At 41.0% G+C, this 13,894-nt stretch overlaps 1 protein-coding gene across 1 annotated transcript; it reads right to left on the bottom strand.

Annotated features, from left to right (window-relative positions):
* Nucleotides 1-1,187: 1,187 nt before the first annotated feature.
* On the bottom strand, nt 1,188-2,087 carry LOC308460914 (vomeronasal type-2 receptor 26-like; the record flags this gene model as incomplete). The annotated part of the gene is made up of 1 exon (XM_080977448.1): nt 1,188-2,087. The coding sequence occupies one exon, from the start codon at nt 2,085-2,087 to the stop codon at nt 1,188-1,190; it is 900 nt and encodes a 299-aa protein (XP_080833574.1).
* Nucleotides 2,088-13,894: the final 11,807 nt, after the last annotated feature.

Raw genomic sequence — 13,894 nt, 5'->3', positions numbered from 1 at the left:
ATGGGAAAGCTGCGAAAGATGTATGAGCAAGGTCATGTTTTGTCTACAAGTCCTACAAAATTGAAGTCAACAGCAAATATATCTATGGAGTTGGAAAAGGACTTGACGTACAAAACCCAGGCAGCTGGACAAGAAAAGAAACTAGAGACTGAAGAGGAGGAAGAGATATATGTTGAACAGGAGGAGCAGAAAGGGGGGGCTGAAATGTTACAGAAGGCAAATGAGAGCCGGAGGCCTGCCAAGATGGCTGCAAAAGAAAACAAGGATTGGAAGAGGAAAATTTGGTTTGAACCAACTTGGAAAGATCTTCCTTTGTGGAGATCTGAAGATCTAGGGGCTATTAAACTGATCAAGGTGGAAGCTGGAGTTTTTGGGACATTTGGATCTAAGAAACAGGACTTGAGCTCCACCTTTAAACAAGGAGGCCTGGCTGGAAGGAATATGGACATTTTAGAAAGAGTGCCCCCCCGAGACTGGGTGTTAATTACAAGGGACTTTCAAAGAAGCCGGCAGAAAGGGACTGAGAGAGATTTAAGAGCCTCGGACGTGAGGCTGCCAGGCTAATAATGGATGGACTAATGGACTATGGTTTTGGGATTGAAACCGGGGAAGGGAGGGTGGGGTTTGGAAATCCAAAGGGGGCTTGATCTTTTCTATTCGGTGTTTAATTTTATGTTGTTATCAGTATAAGAATGGGGAATTCGTGGAAGGGAAATTGGGTCAACCTTAGAAAAAGAATTTTATAAATGATCAAGGTACATAAGTTAAAAGTTGGTATATAAATTGAATTAAATACAATAATGAATTAAGGGTAAAAATTAAATATAAATAAACAAAATAACAAAGTAAGGTTAAGAAATTAGAGATAAGAACTTGTTGGATAAAGATTTGAATTTGGAATACAAGAAGGGGAGGTGAGGGGAAGTCGCAGAAAAAAGTTATTGAAAATTGGACTGTAAAGGATGAATTCTTTTTTTCTTCTTTTTCTTCTTTTTGTCTTTTTTATTATTCGAAATTCTAATAAATATTACTTTTTAAAAAAAAGAGAGATCCACAAGGCAGGTAAAGAATCCTGGAGGATTGTTTTGGTCCCCAAACTGATGTTCCACATCACAGTTATATATGATTCTTTACTGGGAATAAAAACAGTACATAACACCTCAGCATGACAGAGACATGTTGATTCTTCAATTCTTTCTTCTTATCAGTTTCTCTTTGCTGTTTAACTCTGGCCTCAGCAAAATAACAAAGCATTTAGGGAAAAAGATACAGCCCAGTAATCCAAAACTAGAGGACAAGATGGAGAAGACCTCCACTGCCACCATATATTTCCCCTTGGTACTCAGGTAGGTTGGAATAAAGGACAACCAAACACTGCAAAAGACCAGCATGCTGAAGGTGATGAACTTGGCTTCATTGAAACTGTCAGGCAACTTCCTAGCCAGAAAAGCCACAGTGAAGCTGACAATAGCCAGGAAACCCATGAATCCCAGGGCACAGCAAAACATCATAGTTGAAGCTTCGTTACATTTTAGTACAATTTCTTCAGTCATTGAGTGCATGTCAAAATCTGGGAATGGGGGAGAAGTTATCAGCCAAATCATACAAATACCAGCCTGAATAAGGGAGCAGCAAAAGACAATGCAGCTAGATAGTTGATTGCCTACCCATTTCCTCATCCTAGACCCTGGCTTGCTGGCCGTGAATGCTAGAACCACAATGGTGGTTTTGGCCAATATGCAAGAAACTGCCACTGAGAAAATCATGGCAAAAGCAGTTTGTTGAAGGAGGCACATTAGCTGTACAGGCTGGCCAATGAACAACAAAGCAGAAGAGAAAGCAAGCAAGAGGGAGATGAGGAGAGCATAGGTGAGGTTCCGGTTGTTGGCCTTGACTATGGGAGTATCCCTGTACTTAATGAAGATTTGAAGCACCAAAGCTGTGATGAAAGAAAAGGTGAGATCAAGAGTACCCAAACTGATTCCCAGAGGTTCTTCATAAGACAAGAAGGTTATTTGTTTCGGAAGGCATCCATTCTGGTAAATGTTTGAATACTGGTCTCCAGGGCATTCAAAACAGTCATCCATGTCTGAAAAAGAAATTGTCGTTCTCTATACAAACTTTGGCTTAAAAAGTAAATGACATACTTCTCAATGGTAGTATCAGACAGTATATAATCCACCTCCATACACTGTACACATTATGGAAATTAAGTTCTGGTGTGCACCTAAGAAAGAGTAACATAGCTACATAGCATAAAATAAATCTCCTACCTGTCTGGTTTGAGATCTTCCCTTCTGGACATGGGAGGCAATCATAGCAGCAAGATGGTTGCCCTTCCTTCTTGGTTCTACTATAACCTGAAAGGCACTTCTCATTGCACTCAGAAAGGGGCTCTACCTGTCCATAAATGAAAGAAAAGAAGGGTTGGTAATCTGCAGCTCACATAACAACCCCATGATAGGAAATCTACCATATTTTTCGCTTTATAAGACGCACCAGACCACAAGATGCACCTAGTTTTTGGAGGAGGAAAACAAGAAAAAAAATATTCTGAATCTCAGAAGCCAGAACAGCAAGAGGGATCGCTGCGCAGTGAAAGCAGCAATTCCTCTTGCTGTTCTGGCTTCTGGGATAGCCGCGCAGCCTGCATTCGCTCCATAAGACGCACACACATTTCCCCTTACTTTTTAGGAGGGGAAAAGTGAGTCTTATAGAGCAAAAAACACGGTACATTTATGCCATAGGTAGCTTGCCATATGGCAATGTGAGAGCGCTTTATTTGCAACAAACTCCAGTACTGGAATCAGTACCTCTATCATTTCTCCTACACCTTTGTTTTCATGAAAACCATTTTGGTAAATGTTTCAACAGCACCAACTTTTAGAAGTCCAGAGTCTTATGAACTAGAAAACATTCAAGTGAAAGCTTAATAGTTCAGCTAATCCTTTTTTCCTGGGGGTATTCAAGGGTACGCAGTACCAGAACCATTTTTTCTAGAAAAAAAGCACTGAGTTCAATGTATTATATATAGAGAAACCATTAAGGTTTGTTTTGTTTTGTTTATTTACATTATTCATTGCCCTTTATGCAATCTCTTAGGAAACACTTGAGTTTTCAACTGAGGCTTCTTTGAACACTGGCTTTGGATCACGGTAACTGAGAGACTGATGTAAAGGAATGAGACTTGAATGTTGGTCGTAACATAGGGTAACAGTGAGAAGGATCTTCTGAATTTTTTAAAAACATTTTATAAATATTCTAATCAACTGTCTTTTTGGCTTGTTTGAATCTCATAGAACCAGTGAGCTATATTTTGCAATTGTGACATCTATGCAATTAGTCTTAGGAAGTGGACCAGACAAAACTTAGGCAAAACTACTATAATAGTCTTTGAATGTTTTTGTAACATGGTGGATCCATGGCAATGATCTGCTGCTGTCATTATATGGATACACTAATTAGCAGAGCTTTGGGGTCTTCTCTGTATATTAGGGGTCAACTCAACACATTCTATACCTTTCCTGCAATATAAATATCCCTCTAGCTATTTTTACACAATACTATTAAAGCCTACCCAGTTCCTGGTTCCATGTGGGTAGTAGTAGTAATAATAATAATAATAATAATAATAATAATAATAATAATAATTTATTACGGTCAAAGACCAGTTCAAGAAGCACAATTGAGACTACTTTCACAAAAGTGAAATAGACATTTAAAACAGTATACAATAACAACTTATAGATTAAAATTGAAATAGCCGCATGTACACAAAAAGACTTAAGATTAGACTAACATGGAGATTGACCCTGGGACACCTAGGAGGCCAGCTATGGCAGTTTTCCGGCGGGTGTTCTGCATCTACAAATCTGTGCGCAAAATCTGGCGACCATCCAGGTCGTCTTGTGATTTTTGCCTAAAAGGAGAAAATTGAGTTTTGGCTTGTCCAGAAAGTCAGTAAGCCTTACCAGATGGGGGTTGATGGTATCTCTACTGCCTCATCGTAAAAAGGGCATCGAAAAAATAAGTGTTCAGGGATTCCCATTTTCCCTAATGGGCAGGCGCAAAATCTCTGGGTGTACGGGACTTTTCCAAAAGATCCTTCCAGAACCGGCGAGGGCAGAGCCAAACTTCTGGTGAGATAAAGGGCCCTCTTGCATTTCTGGATACAAGGAAATGGAGGTATGCTGCCGGGACAGCAACATATCTCTCGTGTTCTGCAATTATGTAATCAGCAGACCTCAAGCAGTCCTGCTGTCTCTCTATGTCCATAATTCTTTGTCTGACTATGGATCTTACTTGAGCCAATCCCAAATTTAAGATGGCTTGAGGCGCAAGACCCAATTTCTGCGGAGAGTTCAGGACCACTATCTGCCAGCCAGACTGGAAATGATCACAATGAATCAGTGAAGCTATACCTTGGGGGAGCAATTTCAATGTCAACCACTTACAGATTGATGTTACGTTCATATGAGCCTTGACTCTCATCATCCCCATTTCTAATCTAACCCATGCATTTGAAACGCATCTGGGGACTTGTAAGAGGGCTCTGAGAAATTTAGATTGAACTCTCTCAGTTCTCTCAGAGTGAAAGAAGAGGGTGGTGGGCCCAAAAAGGATCCATAAAAGAGCTGTGCCAGTGTTTTGGCCTTATATAATTTTAGGGCCTTATATAATTTTAGTTCTAAGGAATTTGAGGGTACAGTTAGCAGATCTTTCCCTAGCACTCCCGATGGAATTAATATGAATTTTGTTGGTTCCTGAGGCCTGGACCGCCACTCCTAGATACTTACAGTGTGAAACTATTTTAGAAAGAATCTGCACAAATCTGTGTGAAACTGTTTAAAAATTCGCTCATGGTTTCTCTTGTTTGCTTTAAAAATTATTTACAGCCATTTATAAGTTATTTGATTTCAACTTACAATGTATTTTATATACATAGCTATGTATAATTCCCTCTATCAGTCATGGGATGTCATCAGGATCTGCAAGTTCCTGAAGATTTGCTTTCTTCTCAAGACATGGGGAAGCAGAACTGCCATGCATTAGGCAGTCACATGTTGGTGACTGTAACTGCTTTTTAGAAAGAAAAAGAAAGAAAAAGAAAAGAAATACAGGCAGTTATCCAACATCATATGTGAGACATAAGGTAAGTGGTTCATCTGGGTATTCTGAAGACCAGTTGCTGGAAACTACAGGAAGGGAGAGTGTTATTGTGTGCAAGTCCTCCTTCTAGCTTCTCATATGAGGAACGGCTAAGGGAGCTGGGCATGTTTAGCCTGGAGAAGAGGAGGTTAAGGGGTGATATGATAGCCATGTTCAAATATATAAAAGGATGTCGCATAGAGGAGGGAGGGAGGTTGTTTTCTGCTGCTCCAGAGAAGCGGACACGGAGCAATGGATCCAAACTACAAGAAAGAAGATTCCACCTAAACATTAGGAAGAACTTCCTGACAGTAAGAGCTGTTCGACAGTGGACTTTGCTGCCAAGGAGTGTGGTGGAGTCTCCTTCTTTGGAGGTCTTTAAGCAGAGGCTTGACAACCATATGTCAGGAGTGCTCTGATGGTGTTTCCTGCTTGGCAGGGGGTTGGACTCGATGGCCCTTGTGCTCTCTTCCAACTCTATGATTCTATGATTCTATGATTCATAAGCATCTGGTTGGCCATTGTGACAACAAGATGCTGGATTAGATAGGCCATTGGTCTGATCCTGCATACCTCTAGGTCCTCCCATCATGATTTGTTTTCACTGGATTTCTGCCCCATACCTATACCATGTTGGTTCTCCTATGCCCTCAACACTATTATAATATCTTATTTTGGTGGTAATTTTGATTAGTGTAATGGCTTTATATTTCCATAGTTATATCTAGTTTGATCTGAGAATGGATGCTTTAATATATTACAGTGAAATTGTTATGGCCCACTGGAAAAAATATCAGCGGACTTTCTGAAATGGAACTTACCTGGTTAAATCTGTCTGGCCACATGATGGCATCATCATGAATGGTTAACCCCTTGTCCAGAGGAGCCTGGGAATCCAGCCTTCCAACTTTGACTCTAAGAAATGACTCATTTGGGAATGTGATCCAGTTGATAATATCAAATCCAGATACTAATTGTCCGTTTTGGTCAAATGAAACTTCTTCCCCAGCACTATTATTAAACGATACACTTCTCAGAAAGTGGTGGAGCTATATAGGAAGTGGGAGAGAATTCACGAATATGTGCCCAAACACAATAACATTGTGGTTATATTTCATGATTGATATAATGGTTTGTGGTCTGTTTAAAAGCTGCCCCCTCTCTCTCTTAATGAGGCCCTTCTTAGATAATTGAGGTTGCTGAAAGAGGGGGAGATATTTATGGGCATATAAAAAGGGTGATAGTGCTGATTCTTTTAAGCAATATGATCTACTTGAATGTTCATTTGTTTTTGTTTCCCAAATGAACCTCAAAGGTCAAACAGGACATTCTTTCAGATAGATGGACCCTAAGCTTTTTAGGGTGCTACTCTCTGGATATGACCAGAAGTAAGTAAAATGTTTGTGAATATTTTTCGGAAGCCGAACATCCGACAGCTTGAGTGCAGGAAGCTCCTGCAGCCAAATGGAAGCCACACCTTGGTTTTTGAACAGTTTTGGGAGTCGAACAGACTCCTGGAATAGATTAAGTTCGAGAAACAAGGTACCACTGCATTAGTTTCCTATAAAGCTGTAAATGGTTCAGAGATCTCAATATCTCAAGGACCGCCTCTTCACATATGAACCAACCCAGACCCTGCACTCATCATGGGAGACCCTACTTCTTGTGCCCACTCTATGAGAGGTCCAGAGGGTGGCAACAGAAGAACAGGAGTTTTCTGCAGCATTCCCTGTCTATGGAACTCTCTCCCCAGTTTTGCTCACCTGGCACCATCACTATATATCTTTAGGAGCCAGCAGAAAACTGTGCTCTGTAACCACACATTGGGCCTTGAACTATCTGTGGCCTTTTAGAAGTGGGTGAGATATTTTTAATGTATTTCTTTTTCCTCTTGGTTTTAATGTGTCTATGTGGGGTTTATTGGATATTTGTTTGGTTGTAAGTTGCTTTGGGTTGCCTTGAGCTTGATAGAGTTGTTGGCAATTTTAATTAATAATAATAATAATAATAATAATAATAATAATAATCCTTTAGCACAATATTTAGGGCTTCTTCACTTTCCTGGATTGTTTTCAAGAAACCAGGGCTGACTTCATATGAATTATGATATCACGGTACCCTATAACTAGCCAGATTTAGCAACAAACATCTGTATTATTTGGAATAGAACTTTACCTGCCATGGCTGTTGATTCAAAAGTTCCCACCTTACTGTACCTGCCATTCCTCTGTATTTTAATTTGGTGGAAAGCATGTTGTGCAAAGCATGTGCCACAACATATACAGAATTGTAGATGCTGTAGCTGTGGGCTGTCATGCTCATTTCAAAAACAGACCCAGGAAGGCTCTCGATATTCTCCTCCCCAGTGCAGATCTGTTCGTCTTCCTCCTCCAAAGTAGGATCAGTAAAATGACAATGAAATGCCTCTTCCCAGAAAAGCCTGACAAAGCCATCTTCTTTTTCCAAGATTGGGTTTCTCATCTGAATAAATTTCTGGAATCTTAGAAGATCCCTAGAATGAACTGCAAAGGCTAGAGCACCGTGGAGGAAAGCTATGTCCCAACCTCTTTGAATGGGAAAGGATGTGAAGTCCATCTGAGCTGTCATAATCCAGACTTTTGCCTTGTCTTCTATTTTTATGCCATTTGCTTCTGCAAGACTGGGCATCATTCTCATTACCATAATTGTATGAATTTCACCATTCACAACTACAACATTTGTGGTGCTTCCCACAATAATGCTGATTGTTTTAGAACCTTCCTCCACCAGGTCATCCAAATCATCAGAAAAAGATACTTTAGGAAAATTTTCTATAAAATCAAAGCAGATGCCCTTCTTGGCAAACATGGGAAGAACGTTTTGTACAAATCTGTCTCCAGTGTCATCGTAGAGAAAAAGCACGCCAATCCACATCCAACTGAAATGCAGCAGTAGCCGGACGATCCCCTCATATTGTTGAACCCCATCTGGAAATATTTTATGGAAGAAAACCGCTTGCATGTCTTTATTCAAAATAGGAGAAGAGCCATAGATGAGCTAAAGACGATCATTTTTATAAAGAGATAGGGAAAGGAGATACCAAATGTTGAGATCCAAATACCAAATAAACTCAAAACAAGATTTCAACTTTCAGTTAATGAGTATCGATTGACAGGGGCTATTCAATTTGTTATTTATTTATGTTGATTTGGAATCTGCAGATATAGACAGTGCTTTATTTCTTAATAAATGTTTAGGGGTACTCTCATTTTGACTCAAGAAAATCACCATTTTATAGTTCAAATTGGGGGAAATAAATACTGTTAATGGGCAAAAGTATAAAGAACATGCATCACCTCATGTTACACAGCTGACAGTAACTTCCACATTGGCAAGAGGTTGTGTGCACTAACATCTGCCCTACTTACAACTCCCACTTCACATATTAAACTCTCAATTTCATCTGAGACTCAGGAAATACCATGACAGGAAAAGATGCCACCATTGGGGGTAGCAACGGAACTGATGATTCAACGTATTAGAGAAGAAACTAACTTTTTTAAAATAACAACAACAACAACAACAATTTCTTCTCCCATTAGATTCACAAAATGTTTAGGGACATGCATACACCTGTGTCCTCCCAGAAAAAAAGCACTGGATATAGATGAATGAATTTGCAAGAATAAATAAAAACAGGTTGCTATATGGAATTTAATGGGACAACATCAAAATTTCATATCTGGGGCTCTGGGTGGGTGATGGCAGCATGGCACAGCCATGGTGGGTTCAGAGAGGCCACCATCTTCTGGCATGTCCATGGGAGGGGTTGGTCACCTGGTGCCTTTGGAGAAATAAATCTTTTGGTCCAGGCAGCGCTTCCTTGGCGTAGGCTCTGCTCTCACCCTGACCTGGCCAAAGAAATTGCAGAGTAGCAGCGGTCCTGCTTCCGTGTGAGATAAAGGGATAAATCAGTCCAGAGACAGTCCGTTGTTATCTCTAGTAGCTTTATTTACAGAGCAATAAATTCCATCAGACACCATCGGAGCATTCCGGCATCTTTGTGCTTTCCAAAAGCACTCTCACAGCAGCCTCTAAGTTGAGCTGCTTCTCTGTCCGTTGCAGAGACAGATCTGAAGAGCGTCAGAACAACATCCTGTGACGCACTTCTCTGCATCGAGCTCCTCCCAGCTCCAGATACAGGACACCAGTGAGTTTTAACCCTGTCAGTTCCAAACTCCACAGTGCCACCCCACTGCTGGCCGCAACAGTTCTGCCAATATGGGTGGGCAGTGCCCACACGGCCAATCAGTGGCAGGGGCTTAGGAGCTGCACCCAGCCCGCCCCTGGCCTATTTAAGGGAGCAGCCAGATGTAGGGCACCCTCTTGGCTGATCGTCTCTGGATTTTTCACCTACCTAGTCTGTTAGGGGTTCACTGTGTGGGTGAGCAGGAGAGTTGTATATGGACCTTGCTATGGTTTACTCAATCACCATATTGAAGGCTATGGAGGAATTTCCCCCTGCCAGCAAATTGGCCAGCTTGCAGGATTTCACCTACTTCATAACAATCATCACAACTTTGGCAGAGAAGGCACTGGGCTGGATTCTTAGTCACAGGGATACCCCATTAGAGGGGTCTAGGAGTGGTGACTCTGTCCGGGAGTCCACTGGGAGACTGATGGGCCAATACACCTCTCCCAATGGCAGTCTGTGTGGGGTTGTGGCACCTAATCCACGTTGCAATCGACTCTCTAACACAAGGTCAATGCCACCAGATTCATATCAGGTAGCAGGTGGACTGCCTGATGCTGGACACACGCCCAATGCCTTGGCCAAACCTACTCTGTCCTGGAATCAATAAAGCTGTGGCCTAATGCAACCCAATACCAGTCTACTGTGTCCATTCTTGTGGCTCTCCCTGGAGCTGCCACAACTGTTATGTGCCTGTAACGGCAAACCATTGTGGTTTGTTTCATGCTAGATCTACATGTTTAGTCCATATAATGTCTCCACAGTTCATATGATTCTTCATTATAATGTTCAGTGAGGAATGATTCCATATGTTGTGTCTACATGGGGATGCTTCAGTATTTCAATGTCCTTCAATAATTTATGGAGCCAAGTAAGAAAAATCTCCCACTGCCTATTTTTTGCCTGTACTCTGACTTTTGCCAATTTCTCTTGCAACCAATTGGAAGCTGCGCCTCGGCTTTCAAAGGTTTCAGAAGCTGAATGGGCTTCCAGAATGGGTTATGTTTGACAACTGAGATTTGACTGTGCCTTCATTTGCCGGTCGTCTAAATCTCAAACATGGTGAATCACTCATTCATTCAAGTACCCACATTCAGTCTGATTATATTTGTAATTGGCTTGCTTATGACCCATCAGTAATAAACCCAAGTACACGTCTTACTTGTGGCATCTTGTAGATGCAGAGGATTGTTGCCATGTCAAGGCCTACTTCAGAGTTTGATCCTCCAATGACTGCAACTGGGGTGTTCACCACATCGCACTTGTAGTTAGGGATGAGTCGTCCTTGTCTAGAGAGAAGTTCCATGGAGGCTTGATAGGTCCAGCTTGCACTGAAATGGCTATTATAAATGTGAAATCCTAGAGTGACGTTGGGTAAGATTTGGGGATTTCCACTGATCTCTTTTACAGCAAATGCCATGGCCAGGATATGCTGGTAGAGATGTGTCATTGGCCTGTAATGAGAACTACATATTAAACAACAGCGCATCTTCATGAATCGTAGAATTGTAGAGTTGGAAGGGACCCTGAGAATCATTTAGCCCAGTGCTTCTCAAACTTGAGTCTCCATCTGTTTCTGAACTACAATTCCCATCATCCCTGAAAACTGGTCCTGCTAGCTAGGGATGGTGGGTGTTGTAGCCCCAAAACAGATGGAGACCATTGTCTGAGAACCACTCATTTAGCCCCACCCCCTGCAATGCAGGAATATGCAGCTGTCGTATAAAGGGATCAAACCTGCCACTTTGGCATTATCAGCAACAACACCCTATTATTTGTCCATAGTACAGGGAAGTATGTGAGAATATATTGAAACACAAACCTGCACATTTTGCTTTCCTGAATAGCCAGCTCATGGCATTACTTTTAATTCTGATAACTAGAACCATCCCTCACTATCAGCTTCCAGAAAACTCAGAAAGGGGAATGTATTTTTTTACAGGTTGAACCTCAAAATAAACTTAGGTTGTAGCCAGGGAAGATTCCTTTGATGGAAGAATCTGTGCCTGATTCTTTGGAATATTTCATAGGTGTAAGGGACACTATAATTATCATGATCAAATTAGAAGGCAAATAAGCCACTGAGATATTATGTTGGTGACTAGAAGTTCCACAGATTTATCACACAACTGAATTTGCCATATACCCCTATTTTGTGCTCCTCTTTGCAAAATGTAAGCAGTTGTTGACAGTACTGCTGCTATTATATTTGCGGCCATTACTACTAATATCAGATTTTTGAAATGAGTAGAAAGTGTCAGATTATCCAGTCTTCTGAGTATTGTTCAAAGCTGATCATGAAATCACCTCCAGGTTTGAGTGGTTAATCGCTTTGCAATGATAAAAGTTAAGTGTGAAATCTAGAAATACAAATATTACCACGGCAAATCACAAGAAAGCCTTAAGAAACTGGATGTGGGTGCTATGATTTTTTCTGCCTCATGATCATTTAATGATGATGAAATGCTAGTTTTAGATCTCATTATAACCAGAAATTCTTAAACTAAGATGAACCGACCCTGCCTAAATTCCACCCCCACCCTTCATAAAAATCAGGACTGAAGGAAAAGACTCCTGGCAATTATCATAATGATCATCACCCTCATCATATGGCGAATGCAGATATATATTCATTACAGAAAGATCCTATGGTTTTAAACTCACATGCTCACATGTTCACACAAACAATTCCTTACATAATGTCCTCAAGGAATTCAGGAGAGGGTGGTATATTGAAGGCTACACTTGAAGTTATATAGATTTGAGAAATAATGCCAGCAATAACGATGTCTCCGGACTGATAATATTCATGAAGAATAGGAAGAGGATGCCTGATGGAACATTGAGCAATCGGAATGTTGCCCTCATTTAGAGAAAATAGCATTAATTTCAATACTGCATAGAGTACCAGCTTGCAGGATTTTGGGAGGAAATAATTCATCTCTTTGCACACTGCCATTTGAGTGTTCTTGAGCAGTAACAAGTCACTAGAATGGCCACAAAAGCCAGATCTCCTGAGTGTAAAGACTCATTGATCAGACTGACGAAGCACTGAGTGTCTGTCTGCCTAAGCTTGAATATCACAGGGCATATTAATCTTCCAGTCTTAGCTCATAGTTTTCCATGTTGGTACTGGAACCCTCTAGAGATACAGAGAAGTAGTGATTGTGATTAATTTGATGATTACAGAAAATATAATTCCTAGTAATTACTCCCTATAACATGGCAAGAGAAAAATATTTGTCACATCCCGGCAAAAGTTTCAGCTGGTCCTCCTAAGTATGGAGAAAGCTCTAATGAGCATCAGCACACAAACTAGAAAATAACTCAGAAAGCTGATATCTTAGAAAGGAAATATAAATTATAGAATAGCAACTTCGCTGGTAACTATTGATGTAAAAACTTGTGTGCAACTTATGAACATTGCCAGTTTATCAAGACTGAAAATACATCAGCTATTCAAATGAAAACTTCTATTGTCTGCAAGTAATCAGTTTCCCAGTAAGCTACAGTTTCAGAAATTCATTGTTTTCTGTGTCCTGTTTTTTTAATATAGTAAAATAATTGTAATTATTTTTACATATCCATCACAAAAGTTTCAGTCCAGAAAAATAAAAACTCTCAAAAATGAGCACAATAGGGGCAGCCAGGGGCGTAGCGTGGGTTGTCAGCACCCGGGGCAAGGCAAGTAATTAGAGCCCCCTAACCCGTGGATTTGCGCCCCCCTAACCCGTGGATTTGCGCCCCCTAACCCGTGGATTTGCGCCCCCTAACCCTAACCCCCAGATGTTGCGCCCGGTGCGGCCGGCTCCCCCCCTGCACCCCCCACGCTACGCCACTGGGGGCAGCTCAGTGAAGAGTGAACATAAAAGTTTTCTAATGCATTTTAAGCTCACAGGAATCATTAAACTTCAATGACTTTTTTTACCCCACCCCCAAAATTTATTTGATACCACAGTCAAGCCAAGTATTGGCTAGGATACTAATATACATTTCTCCATATTTGATGTTAATGACTCAGTTCTGCTCCCCTGCGTTGCTTGGATCATCTTTCCCCCAATAAAGTATTTATAGAAGAATATCAGCAACTTTCAGGGGATAATCAAACTTTAAGAGAAAAGCTTTTGGGTGAGCAATCTGTTTTTCATTAAAGATAAGATGTATCCTAAGTCATTCACAGATCAGACCCACTGATGATCAATGGACAATACTAAATTAAAAGTCTATTGGCCAGCTCTAGAATACCCTGATAAAACCCAAAATAATCTCCAAGTGTTTTGAAGGAAGGGAAGGGAAGGGAAGGGAAGGGAAGGGAAGGGAAGGGAAGGGAAGGGAAGGGAAGGGAAGGGAAGTGCTGCTGGATAAGACCAAGAGCCTATGTTGTCCAACATTTTGTTTTCAGAGTGGCCAACCAGTTGCTCCTCAAAAGCCCTCAAGGAGGACATATTGCTTCTCATATTGGAGAAAATATAGAAAACGCCAGGGTAGGAAAACTGCAATGTAGCCCACAGGTTA

The sequence above is a fragment of the Podarcis pityusensis genome (assembly GCF_964106645.2).
Source record: "Podarcis pityusensis genome assembly, chromosome: 13".
Lineage (NCBI taxonomy): Eukaryota > Metazoa > Chordata > Lepidosauria > Squamata > Lacertidae > Podarcis > Podarcis pityusensis.
This window is presented reverse-complemented; position numbering and strand designations above follow the sequence as displayed.